This window comes from Mastacembelus armatus, unplaced genomic scaffold (genome assembly GCF_900324485.2).
Source record: "Mastacembelus armatus unplaced genomic scaffold, fMasArm1.2, whole genome shotgun sequence".
Classification (NCBI taxonomy): Eukaryota; Metazoa; Chordata; class Actinopteri; order Synbranchiformes; family Mastacembelidae; genus Mastacembelus; species Mastacembelus armatus.
This window is the reverse complement of record NW_022872853.1, coordinates 735,790-748,726: the sequence shown is the minus strand read 5'-3', so window position 1 is coordinate 748,726 and position 12,937 is coordinate 735,790. Positions and strand designations below refer to the sequence as shown.

The following is a 12,937-nucleotide window of genomic DNA, read 5'->3' as shown; positions in this document are numbered from 1 at the left end:
CTCATGAAGTATGAAAATGTATTTTACCATATTATTGGACCCTGGTACTGGGCTTTCAGCTGGTTTCATGTGGACCTGGCGGTTGGAGGTGTCACAGTCCTGGACCAGTCCTGGTTTGTTGTAAATGTGACAACATGGGCCTATTTAACGACATTAACGGGGCCACATTTACAGATACTGGGGCCACAGGTTTCATAATGACACACGTCTCCACTGATGAGTTTTGAACTGACCCACAGATCTGATTCGGGCTGGAGACAGCAGTCTTCTCCTTCCTCCTGTTTCTCTGGGCCTGCTGGATGTGGGGCAAAGAAACTGGTTCATCACATCAGTGTTTGTGCCAAAACAATCACTTCATTCATTGATCAGCAGACAACAGAGACTCTGCCTCTCACGGCCGCACTGATTGTAGAAGAAGTAGGAAACACAGGGGGACTTGGGTGATCCCTGCGGGGCCGGGGCCTATTTGCAGCAGCGGCAAACAGACACAGGATCAGTTTGGGAAACAAAAGGTGATAATAGTGAGTCCACATTCCCAGACTGATCCAAAATGATCCGATGTCACGGGTTTTTCCAGCGCGGTGGGGGGGCTGTGGGGACGGAGTGAGACGGCGTGTTTGTCTTCACGAGGACATTTGTAGAGCTGAAACAGTCAGAGCAGATGGGTGAGGTGAGGTTTAAAGCCGGTGCTGTTTTGACAGACCACTTCACAGCCTCAGATCTCACAGACTTTAACATTTTCCATTCTTCAGTAATGGACGTTTTATGGCTGCTGGCTGACACACTCTCACGGCTTTGACGTTTACTGACTTTAATGATACGGTTTCTGTGGGCAGCCTGGCCTCTCTCCTGGACACACGGAGGGTTTCATGTTGGAATCTGTGCTGAGCAGGAGGAGAATGGCAAAGTAAATATTTAACACCGTGTCCTCGGTGGGAGAGAAACACGAAACTGAAACAGATTCTCTGTCACACACGAGACAAACATGTCCTCATTACCTTAGTAAAACAGTCTGTGCTGTGATTAGACGCTAAAACCTAAAGCTCCCACCTACACAAGGGAATTAAAACCGAAAGATTCAGTCTGCGTCTTTTTAAAGGACGCCTTGTCCAGTCCGCACTGGATTTTCAGCCTGCACTTTGTTTACATTGGACGCTTCCTTTTTACGAGGCGGCCGAAGCTCTGGACCCTGTGAAGCAGTTTTCTGTTGCTCCCTGCTCTGGTGTTGATGGAGGCTCAGAGCGAGCTGTCGCCAGGCGCCTGCTGAGCCCAGTGTGTTTATATCTGTGTGGAACGAAGAATGAGTCTATGTGTTTGTACATGTGTCTCCAGGCTCCCCGAGGGAAAGCGCTCAGCTTTATTATGAGCCTTGTGCTTGTGAGCGCTTTGTGCCTGAGGTCGTCTTTCTGTCTGTGCACCAGGTAGTAAACTGATGGTCTGAATGGTCTGATGACTGAACACTGAGCCTCTCCATCAGGCTTTAGTGTGAGATGATGTGGTCTTTCCCCAGCTGTAGCACAGGATGAGCTGTGGAGGAAAACAGGCCTTGGTTCTAAGTTGGTTCAGCAAATCCTAACTAACTAAAATGTGTATTTCATAAATGTTTAGGCTAAACTAAACAGGAGACAGCCTCGTCTCTGCAGGAACCCTGAACCCTGAACAGTTCTGCGCCCGTTCAGAGCGAATGCAGGGAGGGGTCCGAGGTGGAGGTCGGGGTGGTGGCTGGTGCACATCAGGCTTTCATCAGAGTTTGTGTCCTGTCAGACTCAGTCTTTCCCAGCGCTCCCAGTGTTGTAGCTGTCCAGGCTTCAGCATAGTTTCTTTACAAAACCACAAGCTTTTCCTCTTCACGCTGCTGTTGACGTGTGCAGACATGATGGAAAGCAAGAATTTAATAAAGTGTTGGCACTGAATGAAATGGTTTCACCAGGAGCCAGGGACAGAACAGATTTGAGTGAAATGAGCCTTTACAGCTGGAAGCTTCTGTGTCCAGGCAAAGTTTCTTCTCGCTGATGCCGGCCCTGTGGCGGTCAGTACCACATCAGTTAATCTGGTCTGGGCCAATAGTACGAACTTTCCTACACGGGAACCAGCAGGAAGATGCTGTTTGGCGTCTACACTCGTTGGTGTGTGAGGGCATCCTCTCCAGTGAGAGCTGTGTGAGAGCTGATGGAGAACTGTGGCATTTCCACAGCAGGCTCTGAATAAGAAACGACACGACCCGCTCTTGGAAACGTTGACTGTGCCAGGCCACAAAGAGATGCTGGCTGGTCTTTGGCTGGCGTGTCTTTGGCTGGTCTTTGGCTGGTCTTTGGCTGGCGTGTCTTTGGCTGGTCTTTGGCTGGTCTTTGGCTGGTCATTGGCTGGTCTTTGGCTGCTCCGAACAAGATGTTTCTGCAGCGAGGCCCAGGCAGCTGTGCTGGGAACGACACTGTACTGACGTGATTTAAAATGTTCGACCACTGGTCTGTGTGAAAACGCTGCAGAATGAGACGTGAGCTGTGGCTCCCAGGGGCCGACCGTGAACAGTAAACATGTTTGTCCAGTCCTGACAGGGAATTACAACACGCTGCCTGGTGTTGACTCATTTCATTAATTAGACTTCATTAGTTTCTGTCAACACAGCTACGCCCTGAGAGGAAACAGTGCTTTATTATTTGACTGATGCATTACTTCCCAGAAAATATAACAGGCCTAATCAACCTGAATGATTAGCTGTGCTTGCAAAAATCGCAGGGAACCGTGTGCACGGTTTTCAGAGACCACAGGGAGATGGTGGGTTCTACCTGCTGCTGGATGAGCCGGTGAATTAGAGCTCAGTGAGAGTCGACCCACCCTGTCTGTGTTGCACAGCAGCAATAAGAAGGATCTACAGAGAACAGGAACAGAGGGAAGACAGACTCTGTCCACAGCTGGCTCAGTATTTCTGTGTGTCCTGTAGCTGCCTCAGGTCTGTGAACCGGTCTCTGCTCTGACCCCTGGCAGGGCAGCTGGGAGAGTTTGGACCCAGCTCCGTACGAACAAGGACAGTCTGAGAAATGTTGTAATGATGTAACATTAAACTTTCTCTTTACTACACTGGCCCAGACCACAAGTTACTGACTGGTCCAGATCCATACAGTCCCCGGTCCCCTCTCTGCTGCAGAAATGGCTCAGACAGAAGGTAAAAGTCTTGGTCTTACAGTGAACTGCAGCAGAGATGAAGAAGCAAATGGATGAAGAAACTAAATAGAAGCAGCTCTTGATGCTGTAAACACAGTTTGTCAGACTGAAATCAAACATCAGAGCTTTGATCCTGCAGCCGATCAATAATGGAAGTTTTGTGAGCTGGTACCAAACTGTCCTCAGAGTCATTTTACTGTCACTTTGTGCCACATTATTATGGAAATAAACTCTCGGCACATTTCACTGCGTTTTGCTGAGCACTTGGTGTGATGGTTGGCACCGGCTTCTGCAGTAACATCAGATCCACAATCAGTAATGAGGGACAATAAAGGGCATTTTATTAAAACTAGATTTGAATTACACGATAAATATAGTTTGTGCACCAGCCTCCACCAGCATCATTCGCTGTGTGAATTAACATGTTGCCCCCTGATCGTTGTAACTGATTAACCTCTTTGTTTTTAATCTTCCCTCGTCTCCCTGAAGGTGTCTCTCCTCCCAGCAGCGCCCTCGTCACTACCAGCTGTGCCTCCCCTGGACTGGTCTGCCCAGGTAGGACAAATAAACGCACCTCCGCTGGCAACACTGACTTTGCAGCTGCTACTAAAAATAACACGAGCCTTTAAAAGACCTTATTCACTCCCCAGAAATGCATCTTGGGTGATATTTCCCTCTTCTTCATGTCCACCATGTAAAAACAATGGAGGCCTGATGTGGGCAGATGTTCAGTTTCAGTTTCAGTCTGACTTTAGTTTGTAGGGGATGGATCAGAAACATGAATCAATGAATTGATGTAACTTTAGTCTGGAGGTTATTTTTCTTAGTTTTTGGGGCATGTTCCACACCAAACCAGCTGATTACAGGAACCATGATTTAGAGACTAGAGAAGAGCCAAGGCTCTAAGGACGGAGGATGTCGGGCGCAGAGGGAATGAAGGAAGTCCAACGAGGACAGGACTCTGGAACCGAGAGGCTCGTTCTGTCTGTTCTCAGATAATCTTGTCTGCACATGAGAGAAATTGTGTTTGAAGGGTGAAATGCAATAGGCTGCACTGTGGAGGAGAAATACTCTGGTAATGATCTTTTCCTTAAATGAGCGTCTGTGTCCTGAGCGGAACATCCATGACGGGACCAGGGAGTCGGGTTCTGTTCGGCTGCAGCAGCCAGAACCGTTCAAACAGAACACTCTCCATGACCCTGGAGAAAATCTAAAAGCAGCCAATCACCTTTGCTCTGCGGGGGTCACATGATCTGGCACGTACCAGTGAGACTCGATCAGAACAGCTGGGTGCCAATTAACCATGTGAACCAAACCCGCCCCCTAAATGTCAGTTCCCACTATGGGACCTGACTATGGTGGCCCCAGAGGGACATTTTTGAAAGGTCAGTTTTGTGGGACTGTGCTGCTGAGAGCAAGTTAAGCTGCAGCTTGTATTGCAGAATAAAAATGACCACGGCAGGTCGGCAGGCCAAACTGGTCTCTAGAGTCTGGGTCCGCTACAGAGCGGCACCCCCCGAGCAGCTGGGGAATCAGTGTCCTGGTCTTTTCATTGAGTGCCAAGTTTTGGGACCCGAGCCCCTGGAAAGATGCAGCCGACTTAAAATAATGAAAAGAGACAGGACAAGATTGTGTTATTTAGAGTAGTATGACTGCAGTGTGAAGTATTTTCCTATTCCAGACCTGACCTGGTTCCTCTCGACAGGTTTAATTGTGGGTATCACAGTTTTTAGACACTCAGCTGTTAAATTAGCCCATTTTTAGATTTAGGACCAAACACAGTTGATGCTGGTAAAATGTGGTCATCTCTTTGAGTTTGTGTGATGTTTTCTGAGCATATTTGTGCTGAGGATCGATGTCAGGTTGTTGTTTAATCCAACTCTGAGGATGAAAGTGTCAGAAAGCGAAGTTTCTCCTGTGTGCAGCTGCCTGAAGATGACCTGTGGTCGAGCTGCTTCACAGCCATTCACCATCCTCTGCATCTTTTTCTCTCCCTCCTCCCAACCCCTCACTACCGCCAGCCGCTTCCTCTCCCGCCACCTCATCCACTGACTCCACTAACACCATCCCTGCTTTTAACGCCAGCGCCTACGGTAAGCAACTCTGGTCCTCGCCCTCCGCCTTCTCCTGCAGCCCAGTCTCCCTCTGACTCCTTTTTTTTTCCATCTGTGGCTTTTTACACCTCAGTTCTTCACAGTTTCGCCTCATTTGTCTTCGTTTTTCACTCTGTCCTTTGATTTTGTTCCTCCCCAATCTGGTTTTTCCACTTCCTTCCTTCTGTAGCTGTTCTCGTGTCGTTCAGCCGCTGTGCTGATCGCCTCTTTATTTTGTATCATTTCACAGCTACAAACTGTTTCACTCTTCATGCCCCTGTGAAAAGTGAAACCCTGTTATTCATGTGTTCACTCTGTTATTCGTCAGTTAATTAACCTTTCTCTCTTGTTCTTTTTCCATCTGAAAAGTGGGTAAGTGAATGTATTTATTGAATCAGGTCTCAGGTAATGGGGATTTTGTTGATCTAATAAGGGACTGGAGTTCTGTGGAGCTCAGCTAAAGTGGGAAACTCTTTACTTGGCACAGAGTATGTTCTTTAACCAAAGCATGTGGGCGGGTTTCATATGATAAGTATGTGTGTGTGTTGGATTAATGAAGATCTGCACCTAAAAAGAGTGTTGGCCAGTCTGGACCTGCATCATTTAAAACCAGTTTGTTGTTCCTCTCGCTCTACTGGGACCTTGCCATCTCTAGTCCTCCATCCCATCCCTCCCGTCCCTCCCCTCCCCCCCATCCCTCCCATCCCTCCATCCACCATCCCTCCATCCACCATCCCCACCAATAGCATGCCTCTAACCCCAACCGTCAGCACCGCCACCACCAGCACGACCAGCTCCTCCTCCTCTGGTAAGGCTTCACCTGCTCGGCCGCCTTGTTGTTTTTTCTGGATTATGTCTCACCGACTGACTGAAAACCTGAATCTGCACTGACCCGTCGATGCTTTTGGGAAACTGCTCCCTGCTTTGACTGAGCCTGAGCTTGTGTCGTTAATGCAGTGAGGTTGTGTTTTGTGTTAACTCACTTACTGTATTGTGCTGATCAGCTGTGCCTACCACTGCCATCACCATCACTAGCAGCACTGTTACCCCTGCATCTACCCCTGCATCTACATCTACCCCTGCATCTACATCTACCCCTGCATCTACCCCTGCATCTACATCTACCCCTGCATCTACCCCTGCATCTACATCTACCCCTGCATCTACCCCTGCATCTACCCCTGCATCTACCCCTGCATCTACATCTACCCCTGCATCTACATCTACCCCTGCATCTACATCTACCCCTGCATCTACCCCTGCATCTACATCTACCCCTGCATCTACATCTACCCCTGCATCTACCCCTGCATCTACATCTACCCCTGCATCTACATCTACCCCTGCATCTACATCTACCCCTGCATCTACATCTACCCCTGCATCTACCCCTGCATCTACATCTACCCCTGCATCTACCCCTGCATCTACATCTACCCCTGCATCTACCCCTGCATCTACATCTACCCCTGCATCTACATCTACCCCTGCATCTACATCTACCCCTGCATCTGCTGCACCCAGCACCCCCCAGGGTAAGGTAGCTGACCATTTATCAGACGTCCTGTACTCACATAGATATTTTATTCACATGCATCAGTCCCACCACAGTTCGACCGAGGTTAGCAGGCTGTTCTTATCTAGGAAGAGGTGCACTACGTGCACCAATAACCTGCACACGCATCAGTGCACGTTGCCTCTGCAGCATGTGTCTGTTGAGATGTCATGACATTCTGTGGTTGTGTATTTCCTGTAGCCCCCCAGACGTCCAGCAGCGTGCCAGCCGTTTCCTCTGCTACCACTAACAGCCCAGCTACTAACCCACCAGCACATGGTAAGAGCACCAGTGCCAGAGAGACATTCGATTTCCACAGAACCTGCTGCAGAGACCCGACAGGATCCGACACGGCACCGGATCCTGTTTAGAAGGTTGGGGGTCTGCAGGTCTTTATCAGAGCTGACAGCAATAACTCAGAGCAGTAAAGCTGCTGTGATACTGTAATACAGGGAGTACTGCAGGACGTCAACAGTCATGGGGTCAGGAGTAGTTAGAATATGAATCCAGTTAAACCGTGGATGATGAGGAACAGAACAGTTTCTCATTTGCTTTGGTTTAGACGTGTTGGTAGAAAACTGATTTGCATCCTGTTCTTCAGATGCTCCTGTGGATCTGAGACATTTTGATTTCAGCTCAGTTCTGTCCACGTTCTAAACCCCTGAAACCACCAGCACCGTGCAGTGTGCTGTGAGAATGTCTTTCCTTTTTGCTCCTCAGATTCTCGTCTTTTGTTTTTTGGCTTCCTCCATTTCCCACGTTTCTCCTGTTTCCTCCCCACACACAGCTGCAGGAACAGCGACTCCTCTGCTGACAGTAACTACTAACCAACCAACCACTAACACTGTCGCTGCTGCTGCGTCCTCAGGTAAGATGCTCTTGCATGCCTTCAGTAGAGCGGCCTGTCTGTCTGAAGCCTTTGGTTGGTTGTTATTGAATCTGCTGCTGTTTGAATCAGTGGTCCTGACGTATAAAATCATATTTTACTAGATTTTGTTTCGTCTTGTTGTGTCGTCTTTGTCATTTGGTTCAGGTTCTTCGTTATTGCCTGGAACAGCTGCCACTAACAATTTAATCAGTAAAAACTAACCTCGTTATACAGGTGCTCGTTTGGTTGGTCTCTTATGGTCACATGGTACACTCTTTAATTCATCTCTCGTTAATTCATCTTTATTTTGTGTTGCCTGTCTCATGTTTTGATCCTCATGTTTTTTTCTGGTTCTCTGATGAGAAAGTGACAAAAGATGTTTCTCCATTTGCTTTTTAATCTCTGCTGAAATGCTTTTACTTTTATGTATTTTTGGACATCGATCCTGGCGACAGAGGAGGAGACAACTGTTGCTGCTGTTACTCTTCAGCAGCCTGCAGACTTTGCTTCCCAGTCCAAGCCACTGGCCTCTGGTCCCGCTGCTCTCCACAGAAGGCATGTTTTTGGACTAACTGCTGCTGGACTTTTTTCCCACACACCTCCACCTCCTTCAGCCCTCAGAAGCCGAGAAACAAGGCCTGCTTTCATTCCCAGCAATCCTGGACGGGCCTCTCTGCGTAGGACCCTTGTATCTGGTCAGCTGAGTCCTCCAGGCCAAACTCCTAGGCCCCCCCATCCAGTGAATCAGCCCAGACTCTCAGCTCCGGCTCCCCCAGCTCCACCTGAATCCTCTCGCCCTCGGCCTCCAGCCTCCCTCCCCAGGCCCCCACGGCATCGTAGCTCCAAGACCTCCTTAGGGTTCATCTCCACGCCATTGATCTGGCAGGGGAGGAAGAGGCCGACTAGAGGAAGACATCCGACTCCCACTGAGCCACCTCTCAGACGGGTGGTTCACATCACAAAACCTGAACTCAAATCCACAGCCCGGCCTACAAGAGGATTCAGATACTCACCTGGATTCACACCTGGCCTGAAAAACTCAACACACATGTTGGGATATGCAGTGCACACAACTAGTCACTTACCTGCACCAGCTCAGCCTACATCACCGTCACACTTAACACACCAACCAAACTCCAACATGGAGACCCCTGCAACCAGTCTAGAGTCCGAACACCTTCCTGCAGCAGGGGTTTTGTCATCTCCATGGGTGTGTAGAGAGGGGGCTTTAGATCCAAAGGAGTCTTCATCACCCCTGTCATCATCATCATCAGTCAGCAACAGAAAGAACAAACCTCTAGTGCCACAGGTAAGCCTGAGTGGTGGGGAAAACCAAACAGCTGCAGTGAGAAACTGGACTGAACCCCTGAGTGCTGAGTCCTCAGTGGGGACCGGGTCGATCGTGTATGATGCTTTTATCTTGTATGAGCTTGATGCTGCCTTCCCTTTGGACGAACCTTCCACCATCTCTCCAGTCATCATCAGCCCTGACGTACAAAACCAACAGTTCAACAAGTCGGAGCCTCGTCGCACTTTCTCTCCTGTCACACGCCCCTTCACTGCTTCTGAGCGAGGACATTTGCTCGTCCAAACACGTTTCCATGACGACTCAGAAAGTCTATCGAGTGATTTGCTAGTGGGCAGCGTGCTTTCTCTAACCCACTCAGACAGATCGATGCCAAGAACAGTTACATCCATCAACCGGTCTCAGATCCCTCCAGGAACTGTTTCTCAGACTTCGACAGGAGATCAAACCCACCACAGCCTTTCAAACAACACTAGTTCAAGTGGACACAAGCTAGAGGAAAGTCTCTACCCACAAGCTGCCACTCAACAACTGGAAACACTGACTTTTCAACTAACCCCATCTCTCCTCATTCCCTCCCTTCCATCCCTTCGCTCCGTGCAGCCAACGCCGTCTCTTCCTGTGGTACAACAGAGCTCCTCTGTTTTCATCACACAGGAGATTTTCCCTAAACACATCTTTTCTTCTTCAGTGCAGCAGCAGCAGGAACACGTAGAGCAGATTTCCCATTCCTCACCACCTTTAAAGCCACTGGACAGTCTGTACCAACCAGACGGAAGTGCAGCAGCCCGAAGTACAGACGGACAGAGAGGCTCGTCCATGCAGCTCGTTCCCCGAAGAACTTTATTCTCTCTTTCTCCTGTTTTTACTGAAACTTCTTTTTCCAACCCTTTTGTGTCTCCTCCTGACATCATCCCTCACTGCTCCTCATCTTTACGATTCCCATCCTCCTCACCTCCTTCCTCCTCTAACACTCTCACTCCTGCCTCACCCCTCTGGTCCCCCACCGCTCCTCTTCCACCCTCTCTTTCAGAAACTGACGGTGTTGTTGAATCTGTTCACGTTCCAGAGTCAGGAGTTAGCAGGGACTTTCGGCCTTCTGCTTTATTTTTCCTTCCTTCATTGCTGTCTCTTCCTGTCTTTTCTAAAGCCCATAGTGAACCTGAAATACCACAGATCCCTGATTACCATTTACTCCCTGCTGAAAGGTCTTCTAACAATTTATCAGAACATTTCAGATCATATAACCCTAAGGTGAAGGCTAATCAGCTCCTTCATGCAGGTTCATTAGTCAGTTCAGCTGGGATTCCTATAGACCCAGCCTTTAGTCAGCTTTATCCACCTCCCTCAGGATTATCTGTCGAGGATTTGGCCTCCGGTTCTGTGACACTGACACCAGATTTACCCGCTCAAATACAGCCATCACTGTCACAGCTGGAGCTGCATGACCCTGATTTGGATTCTTCAGTGATGTCGTGGCCTTCGTCTCCTGCAGTCAGTTTGTCAGTCAGTCGGTTCTCAGTTCATTCAGATCAGAGAGATTTGAGAGGTGTGTATACTCTGCCAGCCGAGTCACGTCCACCGGCTCAGCCTGACGCTGGCTTTAGATCCCGGCCAACAGCTGGCATTTGGGCGTCTGCGCACATCCCGGCTCTGCTCCAGGAAAATATTGATAGTAGACGAGGTTTGCACTCTGCTTCTTCAAATCCCTTTCTTTTGACTTTGAGGCCTCCTTCCCATCACGCTGACAGCCTCTCGCTCAGCGTCTCAGCTCTGACTCTTCCTGCTGCCACAGAGGTGCAGGCAGCTAAGGTGGGAGAGGAAACAACAGTGCCTTCCTCCTCACCCTCCCCTAACCCTGTCACTGAGAACTCCCATCTCTCAGCCCAGACAACTTTATCTGGGTCACAAGACAGACAGACCAGCCTGAGCTTTGCCACAGACCCCTGCAGTCTGCAGCGTACAATCTCACATGATAACCAGGTGAAGGCAGACACTGCTTCAGGGGGGTCTCGTTCACTCACAGGCTGTGACAGTGTGTCTAATCCCCCCAATTCCCCTTTGTCCAATCCATCTGTCATGGCACCGACCCAGACGCTGCCGCTCCACAGTGGGCCCAGTGCGAGGCTTGGCACCGCAACCCCCCAGCACGCTTCAGGGCTTGATTATACGCAGCACTCAGGCTTGACACACACTAATGCTGAACACCCCGACCGGCTGATCCACACTCACAGTTCAGCACACACACAGACGCTCACACACTCACACGGGTTTTTGGATGCAAGTGAGAAAGTCGACATGAGTCAGAGGTCAGGGAAAGACACAGGCACTGCAGCTGCACATGTGGATGTCGGGGGGCTCATTTCTCTTGCCCTTACTCCCCCTCTCCTTTCACCCTCAGTGTTTCCTTCGCTTTCTCTTGCAGCAGCTTTCACACCTCCTTTTCTTTCTGTTCACCTTTCTCCTGCAATCCCTCCCTCCATAACCACCTCATCTGCCACCACCCCTTCTCTCCCTTCGCTCCCCACAACCAGGGTGGCCATTCCAGCATTATCCGCCAGCATGGCAGAAGCAGAACTTCGCTCTTTGTCGGCCAAAAACCCTGTTAGCCAGCCAGCGGAGTCAGTGCAGCGGCTCATCACAGTTGGCCTTCCTCTGGACCACGCTTCAACACTCCCTGATGACAAACTGAAACCCAGCCAGTCGCTGCCTCCTGCTGCTGTTGAAGTGTTTGACCAGGACACGGTTTTACAACAACTTTCAAAAAACTCGAACCAAGCAAATGAGTCCAGGTTTGTTGATGGTCCAGTTTCCTCAGGTGAGGCCTCAAATAATCAAACTGCAGCTGCAACACAGTCACATCTCTCTGCCTCATTTGACCCTTCAGATGTTGTTCCAAAAGCCCATTTTGCAGGTGAACATGCTTCTGCTGGGGGGCTGGCGTCTTCAGCAGTGAACACCAGTGTAGTGGATTTAATAGAGAACACTGCAACCGCTCAACCTAATGAGACTCTAAATCCAGGAGCTGCCCTGAACACACAGCTATTTCCTGCAGAAATGCAAACCACCTCTCTCCACCCTTCTTCTGCACCCATTCAGCCTAGTCCTACAGAATCAACACAACCTGCTGATCCTGTGGTTCTTCCAGTCCCCCTGCACACTTCTGGCCTCAGTATCACCACCCCATCATCCAGATTCCCCACTGGCTCATCTGTTGATGCCCGAGAACAAGGCGTCATTTCTGGACTTCCACCTCCTGGGAATGTCAACCACCCTGCAAACCCAACCATAAGGTCAAATGATTCCACACATAACACACATACGGATGCATCTCAGGGGAATGCGACAGGCAACAAACCAACATCCACCAAGTCACATGTGACCATTTCAGGACCTGGTGTGAACTCAGGTCCTAGCAGGTCCAATAACAGTGGGAGTCAGAGCTCAGGTGTATCAGTGAGTGGGGCAATGACACCAGATCACAGTAATGTGAGAGACTTCCCCCTTCCCACTACGTTCAAAGCAGTCAGTACGCCAACGAGCAGCGGGGGCCTCAAAAAGGCCACGGCACGCACCACGGCTGGACCCCCAACTGTGAATTTAAGCACCAAGCCAGCGCTGCCATGCCAGTGTAAACAGCGCTTTCATTTTACATGTCTGTGTGGACTGTCATCGGGGAACAGTATGTCAAAAAATGTAGATGTAGAAAATTAAGAAAAACAATCATCTGTATTGACCATAGCATGCATATGCACAAAATTCATCATAGGAAGTTGTATTTAGTCTTAAAGTCTGTGGAAGGCAGACGAAGGGTTAACAGAAGTGTTTAACACAACAGTGATGTGTCGCAGATTGAAATGTGCACTTTATAGCCAAAGGGACTTGGACACCTGTCTGCATCAAACCTTTAATCCCAGGTCCAGAGGAATCCTAATGTGGCAGCAGACAGTTCC

At 49.4% G+C, this 12,937-nt stretch overlaps 1 protein-coding gene across 10 annotated transcripts in view; it reads left to right on the top strand.

Annotated features, from left to right (window-relative positions):
* adgrg6 (adhesion G protein-coupled receptor G6) overlaps positions 1–12,937 on the top strand; it is a 55,223-nt gene that overhangs the window by 24,119 nt on the left and 18,167 nt on the right. For 3 of the 10 annotated variants that reach the window (XM_026308197.2, XM_026308189.2, XM_026308194.1), the window contains 5 exons: positions 3,652–3,717; positions 5,184–5,255; positions 5,625–5,627; positions 5,911–6,063; positions 7,598–7,678. The exons of 1 other annotated variant lie outside the window; for it this stretch is intronic. In XM_026308197.2, coding sequence (XP_026163982.1) covers positions 3,652–3,717; positions 5,184–5,255; positions 5,625–5,627; positions 5,911–6,063; positions 7,598–7,678 — 375 coding nt within the window. Of the gene's footprint in view, positions 1–3,651; positions 3,718–5,183; positions 5,256–5,624; positions 5,628–5,910; positions 6,064–7,597; positions 7,679–7,701; positions 12,616–12,937 lie in introns of those variants that run through there. 6 more of the 10 variants (XM_026308190.2, XM_026308191.2, XM_026308193.2 and 3 more) reach the window with 6 other exon arrangements.